Source organism: Lissotriton vulgaris, chromosome 5 (genome assembly GCF_964263255.1).
Source record: "Lissotriton vulgaris chromosome 5, aLisVul1.2, whole genome shotgun sequence".
NCBI classification, from domain to species: Eukaryota; Metazoa; Chordata; class Amphibia; order Caudata; family Salamandridae; genus Lissotriton; species Lissotriton vulgaris.
The window spans coordinates 1,325,657,040-1,325,670,661 of record NC_141693.1 but is presented as its reverse complement, the minus strand read 5'-3'; the positions used below and the strand labels follow the sequence as shown (position 1 = coordinate 1,325,670,661).

Below are 13,622 nucleotides of genomic sequence, written 5' to 3'. Positions count from 1 at the left end.
CCCCCCCCGATTGTGTATACTCATTCTACTTGTGCCAGGTGGCTACTTGGGCATCCCTTCATATGTTCACAAGTCTTTATTGTCTGGATAGTCCAGTTCTCCAAGAGGGTCATTTTGCACACTCGGTCCTGCAGGACTTTATGATTTGAGTCCTCCCTTCAAATAGGTGCTGCTCTGGTATCTATTTAAAATGTGAGGAATCTTCGGCTAGAAGTCGCTGTCAGAAGAAAATGTTACTAACCATTGGTAAAGCTTTTTCTAGTAGAAACTATCTAGCTGCAGATTCCTCACCAACCCTCCCATCCTTCCATTTCCGTGGTTTGACTTTATTCAGTTATGAAATCCCAAGTCTAGGAATCAACACACTGTCTACCGATCTACTTTTGGGGCTCTGCATCTGGGCATGTGGACAGTCTTGAAAGCAACAGACAGCAGCATGTTCAAGTGGAGTCCTATATGGGGCCCGCATGACATTTTCCGGGGTGCAACAGTGTCATTGTGGTGCCGCAAGGAGCCACCTTTCACTGCACAGAGATACTGCTGAAAGTTTCCCGATCCAGTTTGATGCCTGGGGAGTATTCAAAAGGTGAGGAATCTGCAGCTAAATAGATTCTCTACCAAAGAGAACATTACTGAAGGTAGGTAACTTGTTCATCTGTTTCAAGGAACCATGGTGAGGCTTCAACTACAATACCACCTTCAGATTAGATATCCTCCTTTTGTCTGACTCCTAGCATTGCCTATGTAATAGAGCACAAGTAGTGTTGGGGTTGTCTAGTTTTGTTGTCAACTATCAGGTTGGACCATCTGTAGCCAACCATATGACTGCAAAAGGAGTCCACTTGCCGTCCCTTACATTGAAGCAGATATCTCCTGACCCCCACAACTAATGTCTGTTGCCCAACTTCATGACTTGAAACAGACTCTACAATTTATATAGCTATCTGAATGGTTCCCTAGTCCGTATGTTCTTTTGCCAATTGCCATTCATGACCATTTCTTCAATTTTTATCTGTAGGCCAAAGAGTCCTGGGAGATGGACACCAAAGAGAAATTGCTACAGGCTGCTGTGGTCAAGGACAAAGGATCAGTTTACTTCAAGGTAAGTTTTTCCTTGGAAGATAAATATTCTATGAGCTATAAAAGTAATATATATCAAGTGGCAATATCAGAATGATTGTGTTACTTCTTGAAGCTACAATATCTTTCTTATGAGGCAGTGGTGGTTTACTTTGTTAGTGCTGTTATAGTTTTATGTTATGTCAAAAGGAATCCAGGACTCTGAAAACAAAACATGGGTGAATAAAGTATTTTTGAGAGAAAGAGGAAAGTCAGAGTGGTTTCTCCCTTATCAGACCAATATATTTTATTTAAAACAGCTGTTACCCTCACCCACGTCCAGTGGCATGATCTATCATCTGGTACCTCCTTGCTAGTACCTTTCTTTTTGGTGTGTAGCAGTCTCCTCTGGGAGCTCTTAGTGGGGTGAGTGCTGTGTTGTTTTTATGAGAAGAAAGACTATTAAGCCATACTTAATACACACTTGTGTTTACTCCTGTTCTGTGTGTCCTGTTTAGTGTGTACTGAAAGAGGCAGAACCATAGATTGTATGAAATGAAATGAAAAGTACATTTATACAGTGCACTAAATCTGAAGGGGACTGAGGAATAAGATGAAAAAAGCCACGTTTTAAGGTGTTTTCGGAACAATGAGAAAAACTCGATTTCTGAGATGTAAGCTTGTAGAAAGCTTTGCTGCAGCAAAAGAGATGCAAGCATTACCTCCACCTCCTAGATGCTGATCTGAGTGGTCAACGTGGTGTGTAACACTGAAAAGATGATAGATATACAGGGGTCCTTTTTTGGCGTAAGGCAAGAAAAAACGTACAGAGAGCTTTAAATATCACTTGCTTTTGGACCAGTTGCCAATGAAGAGCCCGAAGACTTTCTCTCATCAAGAGATGTTTCAGGATATTTTAAAAAGGTGCACTGCAGAGTGTTGAATATCCTGAAGTTTAATCAGTGAAGAATTATTAATGTTAAGGTAAAGTGCATTACAGTAGTCTATTGTGATGTGATCAGGGCAATGACTACTGATTTGTGAAGTTCAGCAGGAATAAAAGGGAAGTTTTATTTCAAAGTTCTAATGATATGTAAGTAGGTTCTGGTAGTACGACTAACCTGCAAATCAAAGTCCAGGGAATTAATGAAGAGAACCCCAAGATTATTTGCCGACTCCATAGGGGTCAGTAACAGACCTTATGCCTGCGGCCACCACAGCTAGGACCGGATGGATTTCTGGGCCCTGAACACATTATCTGCCTTCAAAGGAATGTTGTCAGTACTGGACTCGATAATTTGAATGTCATCAGCCAATGACAGAGCCTGGAAGCAGAAGGACTGATTCTTCACCTCAAGGGGGGAAGACATAGGGATTAAAAGGATTGGGGCTAAAAGAGATACGCTGTGGCACTCTACACAGAAGGCTGAAAGCCTTAGCCTTGAGTTTGTTGGACCAGATGGATGGGCGAGACCGTATTGAAAGCCACTGATAAATCCATCATAACAAAGATCCCTGCCCTGGTCCACCAGGCTTTGGATACAAACTGCTGCCGCTATAGGCACTGTCTCAGTGCTATTTCTTCTCCTAAATTCACTCTGAAAAGAGTCCAGGAGGTCATGGGTGTCAACGAATTTAACCAGTTAATGTGCTTCTCTGAGATTTTAGCCGAAGTGGGCAGCAGAGACAAAGGTCGAAATGCAATAGCTTATTTCCATGATTTAGGAAGGGTTCCTGTTTCCAAAATATGACTGAAATCTTCTGCAGAAATTCTGCATCTCAATCGGGGAAAGTTGCAGAAATCTGGGAGGGCAAGGATCTGCTGGAGAGCCAGATTTTATGTTCATCAAACACTCCTTGATTTGAAGAGCTGAGATGGGAGAAAAAGCAGAAAGCAAAGTGAGATGAGAGGAAGCATGCAGAACCTCGGTAAGGTCCTCTGCAGCATCCGAGTGATTGCATTCTGAATATATATTTGAAGGTTTATATCTAAAACAATTAGCTAATTTCTCACAAAAAGCTTGTGAAGTATCCATACGTTGCTGAGCAGGCAGATTGGAAAGTTCCTTGGCCACTTTAAATAGCTCATAAAAAGAGTTTTGGCCTGATCCAATTTTAATGGTATAAAAATAGATTTGGCTTCAAAGATAGAGCACTTATATATGAGCAAAAGAGCGTTCTGCTTATATTTCTCAGCAGATACCAAATTACCTCGCCATTTGAGCTTCAGTCTGTGGCACTCTGGGCTCTGTTCTATACGTTTATCTGTGAACCAGGGGGTCGAGGTTTTATTTCTTCTAATTGTCTAGACTTTCATCGGTTCCACTATATCTGAGGCTGCCTTGACCAAGCCTTCAAAATCATCAGCAGGTTGGCTGGAAGAAAAATCACAATCCAGTTTTGCATATCTACTGGAGTAATCCTGCTCCAGTTCTTGTAAGGTTGAGACTTACTCTGAACATGTTCAGCGCTCATGAAAGACTGTGGGAATGAGAGCTTAAAAGTCACCACCTTATGATAAGACCTGGTAAGGGAAAATATATCCCCAATAACGAAGCCATTATTGTTGGTAAAAACTCCATTTAGGGTATGACCTGCATGATGGGTGGGTGATTTAACCAACTCAGAATATCCAAGATTAGCCATAAAATCAAGCCATGAAGTTGAATCCCTACAAGAGAGATCCTCCAAATAAAAGTTAAAGTCTCCCCAAATCATAAACTTAGATTGTGTGAGAAATGGTTCCAGAACCTAATTCCAAGATGGAGAAAAATTAGCTCGCTGCCCAGACAGGCAATAAACCGAAAGAGTGGCTTTAGAATAGGTTTTAATCTGAAAAATGCCACCTCACAGGGATCCTGCGAGTGCATGACCACCAGCTCAAGAGTATAATTCTATGAGTCCCGCAATATTATCTCTAGGCTGCCACCCAGCTGAGCGGGCCAGTCAAGTCTGAAAATCACATACCCCAAAAGGAGCATTGCCACAAGGTCAGGTCCTGAGTCTTCTCTTGTCCAGGTCTTTGTTATGAGAAGACAGTCTAATACCATGGATTGAACTTGATCCATACCTTCATATTTGTGGTTAATGGGAGAACGTGCGGTAGTGAAGGCTCCAGTAATCTTCATTTGTTTTTCAGGACCTTCCATAGAGCCCTAGACCCTAACTTTCCATAAGAGCCGGGCATAGTGGGACCACCCATCAGGTTAACATGTAAGCTACGGTTAGGACAAGAGATCTTTGTCTGTTTGTCTATGTTGACTTTGTGACACCCCTCATTCTTACCTTTAAGGTTTAAAGTATTTTATTGAAGCAGGGTGGGGCAGGACACAATAGGGCAAGGAACAGATAAACCACAGGAGCCGCACAATCAGTGCGCATTATACTGCAAGTACAACAATACAGTTACAACTTTGCAAGAGGCTTAATCCAACTCGAGAGCACAGCTTTCGCACCTGTGGTCACATACAAAGAACTAGGGGGGGGGGGGGGGAGGGGGGGGAAGGGGGAGGGAAGGAAGGACGGGATAGGGGAAAGGAAGAGAAAATCAGGAGGGGGGGGGGACAAAGAAAAAATAAAGGAAAAGAAAAGGGGGAAAGAGGAAGGGGAAAAGGGGGAAAAGAAGAAAAAAGGGGGGGAGGGGGGGGGTGAAGGGTGGGGAAGCATCCCCGCTCCAAAAACCTACCCAACCAAACAGAACCCCCAACTACCATACCCCAGCCCACCCCCTGTACTGTGCCATTATCTACAGCCTCCTCTTCATTCAACTCTCCAATAATCCCCCGCTATGCAGTATCGACCCCGCCCGTTCAGACAGGTGGGTCCGGTGGCGGCGTCAGCCTTAACAACCTAAGGTATCTGGGGCAGGTGATCTCCCGAAACTCGGAGCATAACAGGCTATGAAAGGGCGCCCACAGTTCTTCAAAGGTATCAGTATCTCCCAGGGACACTAAGGACATCTTCTCCATTCCAAGGACATGCCATAATCTATGCAGCCAGCCAACTACAGAGGGAAGCGTGGTAGAGCGCCAGTGTACGAGAATATTCTGCACCGCTGACCCCAGAGCAATCGCGATCTGTCTACCCTTCTTAGACCTAAGGGGATACATCAACCCATTTGGTAACCCTAGCAGAACATAGGCAGGGAGCCTCGGCAATTCTATCCCAAAGCATTTGTCCACCTCACCCAGGACCTCTTCCCAATAAGGAGCCAGTAGGGGGCATTCCCACAGGATGTGTGTTAGTGTACCAGTGTTGCCACAGTTGCGCCAGCACGTCCCTGGTATTGCCCTGTCCATCTCGTGCAGTTTCTCCGGAGTGCGGTACCAGTAGGTCGAGATTTTAGTGAAGGTCTCCGTAAGACCCGTGTGATAGGCCGAGTGACGCGCGCGGAAGGAGATATGTTCCCATTCCTTGTGACTCAACACTCGCCCGAGCTCCCTTTCCCACCGTTCCCGACCAGGGTTGTGAATGTGAAAGGAGGGGGTCTGCAGCATTTTATACAGGTCTGAGATCAGTTTAGCGTCCGACGTGCGAGTGATTAACCAGCGCTCATACGCCGTGATTTCCCGGTGTGCCACATCGCGCACCTGGGGTTGTAATGCCCAATGACGCGCCTGCATGTATCGCATGCGCTCCGCTTCTGGGAGGCCATAATCCCGCCTCAAGTCCTGGAAGGGGACAACTCCCTCAGGGCTGTACAAGTGATACAAAGTGCAGCAGCGGGCCACCCGCCAGCGCTCAAAAGCACCCTGCTCCATCCCGGGGCCAAAGTCCGGGTTGCCAATGAGCGGCGTAATGGGAGAGGGGAAGGTAGTGAGCTCGTACCTGGCAACCACCGAGTCCCACGTCCGGAGCGGGACCCGCGTCACCAGAGACGCATAGAGGTTAGGGGGTCGATGGGCCCGCTTCAAGAATGGTATTTCCTGTAGCGTCCTACCCGCCACTGCCTGATCCTGGAACAGCCAGTGCTTGTCAGACTCCCACCGGCCCCATTCCACCAGATAGCGGAGTTGGGCGGCCTGGAAATATTTCCGCAAGTCCGGTATCCCCAGCCCCCCAGATTCGGGCGTCAGCATAGCGATACTCCTCTTGATCCTCGGCCTGCGGCCCTGCCATACGAACCGCGCAATGGCAGTCTGTGTCTCCGCAAGCCACCCCGCGGGGGGCTGGAGCGGCAATGCTCTGAAAAGGTAAAGCACCTGAGGCAGGAGGGTCATCTTCACCGCGGCCACCCTACCCAGTAGCGACAACGTACCCTTATCCCACCGGCCTAATTCCTCCCTGATTTTCGTGCCCAAAGCCGCATAATTGGCCGTGACCATCTCCGGGAGGGAGGGCGCCAACAGGATCCCCAAGTACGGGATCCGGTCCTTGGACCAGCTCAGAGGGTAAAGCCTCTGTAATTCCGCTCTAGTGGCGTTAGTAAGCGAGATGTCAAGGGCAGCCGACTTCCCCAGGTTCACCTTGAAGCCCGCCACGGCAGCGAATAAGTCCAGTTCCTCTACGCAAGCCGGCAGCGACCTCCGCGGGTCATCTAGCGTCAGAATGACATCATCCGCGTACAGGCTGATCGCATGATGGAATTCACCCATCTTGACACCGACAATATCGGGGTTCTGCCTAACCCTCTGGGCAAATGGCTCCATGTACAGGGCAAAGAGCAAAGGGGATAGTGGGCACCCCTGTCGCGTACCCCGTTCAATGGGAAAGGGTCGAGAGCTGCCTCCGTTCACTCGGACCACTGCAGATGGGAACCGGTAACAATTGAAGATCAGATGACGAAACTTCTCCCCAATCCCGAATTTGCACAGGACCTTCTCTAAGTAGGGCCAGTGCACCCTGTCGAAAGCCTTCGCCGCGTCTATGGACAGGAGCATCCTCTCCCCAGGGATCCTGGAAGCCTTCTCAAGGATGTGGGTCACCCTCTTTGTGTTGTCTACTGTTTGCCTACCAGGCACAAAGCCCGCTTGGTCCGAATCGACCATGCCCGGGAGGTGCAACGCCAGGCGTGCAGCTAATATACTGGTGAACACCTTCAAATCTGTGTTCAGCAGCGAGATAGGACGGTAGGACCCACAGGCGGTCCTGTCCTTGCCCGGCTTCGGGATCACGGAAACCGTGGCCTGAAGAAATTCGGAGGGGATGGCACCCGGCTCCGCAAAGGAGTTGAAAAGGCGGGTCAGTAGAGGCGCCAGCTCCTGACAGAAGGTTCTGTAAAACAAAGGGATAAAGCCATCCGGACCTGGGGCCTTGCCCAATTTGAGCCGGGATATCGCCGTGATCACTTCCTCGACACGGATATCACGCTCCAGATACTGAGCCTGATCCAGTGTCAACGACGGGAGCGGTACTGAATCCAGATAGTCCTCCTCAGCCTGGGCCAAGGGGGCATCCCCGGTGTAGAGGTCAGCATAAAAGCTGCGAAAGACGTCTGCTATCTGCTCGTCAGCCGTGACCATACCTCCGGTTGGGTCAACTAATTCCTTCACTCGGTGCTGCTGGTGTTGCACCCTGAGTTTGTTGGCCAAGAGCCGCCCGCACCGGTCGCCCCCTGTGTAATATTTGTGTTTCAGGCGGAGCATCGCATACTCCGCCCGGTCCGTATCAAGGGCTGCCAAGAGTTTCCGTGCCGCCTTCAACTGCCTCCAAACCCTGGGTGCCCCTGTCCTGTGATGAACCTGTTCCAGCTCCCTCACCTGCTGGGTGAGCTCATCCCTCTTGAGCTGTCGGTCCCTATTCTCGGCCGAGGAGATCGCTATAAATTCGCCCCGGAGCACCGCCTTCAGGGCTGCCCACTGTGTCGCACGCGAAGTGTCCTCATTATCATTCACGGTCTGAAAATCCAAGATGGCCGCCCGGATCTGGTCCACCACCGATTGCCTGTGCAATAGCGTGTCTCGAAGCCGTCAGACCCCCCTAGGCCGAACCGCCGGCGGCAGAGTGAAAGCGCCCTCCACCGGAGCGTGGTCGGAAAGAGAGAGGACCCCCATATCTGCATTCGAAGCCAGAAGGAGCATTGGGCCCGACACAAGTAGATGGTCCAGTCGGGCATAGGATCTGTGGGCATGTGAGAAATAGGAGTATGCGCGGGTGGTAGGGTGAAGGTGACGCCACATGTCATGCAAGTCCAGCTCCTCAAGTCGAGTGCGAATCGAGCCCGTTAGCTCACCCAACTGGTGGCGCCGCTGCACAGACCTGTCCATTGCCGCATCGAAAACCAAGTTCAAATCACCCCCCAACACTATGTGCCTATCAGAGGTGGATGCCACATCCTCCAAAGCCCTGTGTAAGAATTGGTCCTGATGATCATTGGGGCAGTAGATGGTGCCAACAGTCAGTGCTAAACCCCCCATCTTGATCTTATATACCAGAAGTCTCCCTTTCTGCTCTGCTACCTTGCACACGACCTCTCCCCTGAACCCCCTAAAAAACAAGATCGCCACCCCTGCCGTCTTGGAGGCGCTAGAGGAGAACAACTGCGTGGGGAACTTGGGGGTACGCATTCTCGAGCAGTCCTTAGCTAGCAAATGGGTCTCCTGCAAGAGGCAGATATCCGCCTGTGAGTTTTCCAACAAGGATAACACCGCCCGCCTCTTAACCGGATTATTCAGCCCTTTTACATTGAGAGTGAGCACTTTAAGAGCCATCAAGGAGGGGAATCAGTGGGGCACATATCAAAAAGCAAAGCCCAGCAGGCAAACACAGAAGGCACCACTCGAGGCCTCAAAAAAGAGCAATTATGAACAGTCCACAGGCACAGTACAGTCCCCAAACCCCAACACCCCACAACTAGAAAGGCCCCCCCTACCCCCCGAAATCCCACACAACCAAATCTACACCACCCCCCGCAACATGCCCCCCCTCTAGGCCCCAGAATCAAAACATCCACCCGCCAGTCCCGTTCCCACACCCCACTTCTCAAACTTTGCAAAAAAGACATTGTCCCAGTCCGGTCCGGAACGGACAAGACCGTGGTAAATCAGTCTAGTGGACGTCCAGCCACCACCTCCAGCACTCGCCATTCCTCCCCGCCCCCCCCCGAATCCCCGCACCTGCAAAGGAAACAAGCTAGAGTAGACTCCCCCCGGAGTGAGTTCAGGCCGTCAAGGCCACTTCGCCGTTTGCCGCCACTCTGGAGGCCTCCTGGATGGCGGCCGCCATGTCCGCCCGGATCGTGGGCGAGCCTGGTCGCTCCGACGGAGGAGAGCCCCCCTCTCCCACCTGCTGCCATCCGTCACGAGTGCTTCGCCTCCGCCGCGGAGCCGGGGTATCCGTGTCCGATGCTGTGAGGCCCAGCACCGCGCAGACATCTTGGAGGGACCGGAGCTGGTGCAAAACGCCGTTCCATCTAAAAATCAGGCGGAAAGGGTGCCCCCAAGAGTACTGTGTCCCTCGCTCCCGAAGGAAGTCAGTAGCGATTTTGAATGATTTCCTCTTCTGCAGCGTGACCGCGGATAAGTCCTGAAACAGGGTCACAGGGTGGTCCCGGAATCGGAAAGATTGCTGCCCTTGTGCTTCTCGTAGGATCCGCTCCTTCAGGGGAAAGTCCGGGAGGAAAGCCAGAATGTCCGGGGCGGGCGCCGTGGCTCTGCGGGGGCGACCCACCCGATGTGCTCGGTCTATGCGGATCCGAAAGTCTTCCGACTCCCCCAGGATCGCACGAAAGAGGGCCACCAGGTATGCAGTCACATCTTCACCCTCCTCGCCGGACAGCACTCCGCGGACCCGTATGTTATTCCGCCTGGACCGATTTTCAAGGTCCTCGGCGTGGGCCTGCAATTCAATCTGTTGTTCCCGCAGTCGCAGGACCTCCTGTTGCAGCTGGGTGATCTCCTCATCCCTGGAGTGACCCGCTTCCTCCACCGTGTTCACACGTTCCCCTAGGGAGTCCATCTCTCTCCTTACTTCACGGACCTCCCCGGCCACCTCACGCTTGAGCGTTTGAAAGTCCTCCCGTAGGGAGCTGAAGAGCGACTCAAGAAATGATCTCGTCACCGGGGGTTCTCCGCCATCTGCACCCCTGGCCGGGGCCGGGGAGGTCGTGGTGGGTTGGGTTCCCCCACTGCGTAGGGCGCCGCGTCCCAGCATGTCCGGCAAGGTTCGGTCGCCCCTTCTCTGTCCTCTAGCGTTCGACATTTCAGCTGAGTAGAGGACGTTGAGGCTTACTGTCCAGCAAAGAGAACCGCCGTACCGGCGCGGCTACACACCAGCCGGGGGTAGCGCCACACAGAGAGCACTAGGAAGACCGAGCTGCCAGGCCGGAGTTCACAAAATGGCCGCCCTGCGATATCGAGAGGCCAACGCCCAAGATGGAGGTCCCTTCTCCGTCCCTGGTCCGAGATCCAGAAATCCGGCCGGTGGGCAAACTCGTGGTGCGATGGTCGCCGGGGCCCGCAAGTCCAGGGGGAGATCCGCTCCAGAAGCCCAGTTCCACTGCTCCACCACCGACAGCTGGCCGGAGCGGCCTCTCAATACAAGCCCCCTCAAGCCGCGGGCCGGCGTAGCAAGACAATGCCGGCTCCGCCTCCGCCCTTCACCTCCGCTCAGCTCCGCTCCGTACCACCGCCGTTGGGCAACTCCGTTCCGCTCGCGAAGCCGCTGCCGACTCCCACTCCGACAGTACACGCACTGCTGCGGGCTTCACACACAGGAGGCAGAGTGCTCCGTCAGGCTCCGAGGGTCGGGAGACTCGCGGCTTCCGGCTCACACACAGTCCATGCAGCGGGCCTCGACCCAGGCTTCACCGGTCAGAATCGCACCCCCGACGGCGCAACCAGGCTCAGCAGTCGCTCCACACCTCTACCGGGGGCACCAGGCTCATTCGCCGCGTGATCCGGGGGGGAATCAGCGGTTACGAGCGGTGCAGGAATTCAGGGGTCCGGGAGCTCTCGGCGAGTGCGACCTCTCAGCCCGCCATCTTGGCCACGCCTCATTCTTACCTTTAGAATGCAGATTGAATAAATGCGTTCACGAATACCGCACAGTTAGTGGGCTTGTCTTTGGCATGCCAGAGGCATGGCCGCTGCTCACGTCTGCTGTGTAGTTATGCCGGATATGAAGCCCATAGCATGAAATTCAGCGTGTATAGCAGAGGCGACCCAACCGAACAGTGCTACTCCCTGCAGTCAGATGAAAGGTTCCAAATGGCTAAGTGGATGTGCCGGCATGCCGCATATAAAGCCCAGCCTCTAAAATAGGTGTGACTTAGGTGGCAAGGGATGAACTTGTAAGGCAAGCGTAAATAACTAGCAACCTAGAGTCCAACCTACTAGTGGAGGTTCTGCTTCATTGCAGGAGTACTGGGAAATTAAATGAAAACTAAAACAGTCAGAAATCCAACACATAAAATCAAAAAACAGTCTAAAATGTACCCAATAGGTACTGCTAATATAGTGCTTCTATTACGGAGCCAGGCAACTCCAAACTGCAGCGCATGGACCGCACAGGAAAAAGTCAGGGTATATTGCGCCACCTTAGCGTGAAATCCAGCAAGTTCAGCAGGGAAGACCCAACCCAACAGGTATGCTCCCAGTAATTAGATTAAATGTCCAAAATGGCTCCATGTATTCACTGGCATGCTGAATATAAAGCCCCGCCAGGTGACATCGCTTAGGCTGTAAGCAATGCACTTGTAAGGTGGGGGGCTAAATAACAAGCAACCTGGAGTCCAGCAATTCCTGTCTACTAGTGTAGGCTCCCCTTCACAGTAGGTGTACTGGTAAATTAAATAAAACAAAAACAGCAGTGATAAATCCAACACATAAAATAAAAAAAACGGTGTAAAATGGATCAAACAGTCATCACTAATATGGCGCTTCTTTCACAGAGCCATGCACCTCCAAAACACAGTGAATGTGCGATATAAGGACAATAATCAGGGGAGTATTGTGTGTGAAATGCAGCAAGTATACTAGGGGAGACCAAGCAGGGCTGCTCCTAATAGTTATATGAAATGTCCCAAAATTAAACTGTATGACGTGTTGGTACTTACTTACACTTCAGTCTCTTAGTAAAGTTCCCAAAGATTTTTCCCCATTGTTCCTATGGACCTTTGTTGGTTGACTTGAAGCACTGCTAATACTCAGTACATGATATAAGAAGACTAAGAATAGAAAAGATACAACAATACAGTTGGTAATCTGAAATATCTCGGTAGATTCAGCCGTGATCAAATGAGACCGAAGAAAATTAAAGCTTCAACAGTAATGAAACAGATTGAAGCAAATAGGTGTTCCATAAGGAAGCTTCCTTTCTCTCGTCTAAACACAGTTCGATACCGGTCATCCAACAAGGATTCCTTTTTAGGGAGGAAAGAAGGTGTCAGCATAATTCAGACTACTGTAGAAGTCTTGTAAAAAGAGAATACAATTTCAGCCTAAAGCTTCACACTCACATGTTAGCACCAAATAAAATAACAGGCATTTCAGAAACATCCTTATCTTTTCTCACACCACCAGGAACCAACCAAATCGTGACTTGAGAGTAGCATTTTCAACCTTCTTTAAGTTTTGCATCGAAACTGGGACTGTAAACCGCAACCTTGAACATCTTGCCGTCCTGGCACATGTTGAATAGAAGGCCTCTTCTGACCATTAAGTCTCAATGCTCACTGCTAACGTATTCCCTTCAGGCCTCACTATCGATAGAGTAATGCAAACAAAACTTATTTTGCTAATTAGCAAGAAGCTTGATAATGCACCTGCAAAAAAACTAAAAGAATATACTGACAAGGTTAAACAAATTTCATTTGAGGCCTGTAGTCAGGTAAGTTAATTAAGCTCTAAACATGATTTTTATTTTAACAACAGATTTTATTGATTTTCTACAGTACCAAGTGGGCGAAGCCCGACAAGCATCATACATGTAAATGGCAGATTGTAAATACTGTAAGTACTGGAAAGTTTCCCCCCCCTGGAGGTGTGCGGAACATCAGACCAAACCCCCCCCCATCGCTCAACCCCAACCACGCACCATACATCCCATAAAAAGCAAGACATAGATACAGCAAAAGAGTTTCCATCCACATCCGTAATGAGCTATCGTATTAAACTGGCGAGTCATTTACTACCAGCTGTTCAAGAGGGACCTGGGCTGCTCCAAACATGAATTTGAGTATAACTTTAAGAATAAATGCAAAACATGAATAAGAGAAGACATGATTACGTTTAACTGAACATTAGTGTATTCGTATATAAATCGCTAACCTCTACAATATTTGCATCTCATTAGTACATTTAAATGCTTCACACACGTTAAGAAAGTTATGACACACAGTGAGTATATTTTATCATATGTGAGTCTATAATTGCATAATTGTGAGAAATAAAGGATGGAACCTGAATTACATTGCTCCAATCCTCCCTCTAATGGCAATGTCATCCGTCACAATAATAGATTAATCCTATCTCAAGAGACAAGCTCAAAACCTTGATGCTTTCAACATTTTAAATCTGGAGTACTCCCTGTGTTTCATCTCACCATGAAACCTGCACTCGCATCCTTTCTCATTCATCTTATTCTCCTTTCATGCTACTCTTTTCTTTTTTGCTTTTATACACTTG

General features: G+C 49.7%; 1 protein-coding gene across 4 annotated transcripts in view; it reads left to right on the top strand.

The window, feature by feature from the left end:
• The window catches only part of FKBP5 (FKBP prolyl isomerase 5), a 940,582-nt gene that overhangs the window by 718,555 nt on the left and 208,405 nt on the right, over nucleotides 1-13,622 (top strand). For all 4 annotated transcript variants that reach the window (XM_086923252.1, XM_086923254.1, XM_086923255.1 and 1 more), the window contains one exon: nucleotides 1,019-1,102. In XM_086923252.1, coding sequence (XP_086779378.1) covers nucleotides 1,019-1,102 — 84 coding nt within the window. The remainder of the gene's footprint in view (nucleotides 1-1,018; nucleotides 1,103-13,622) is intronic.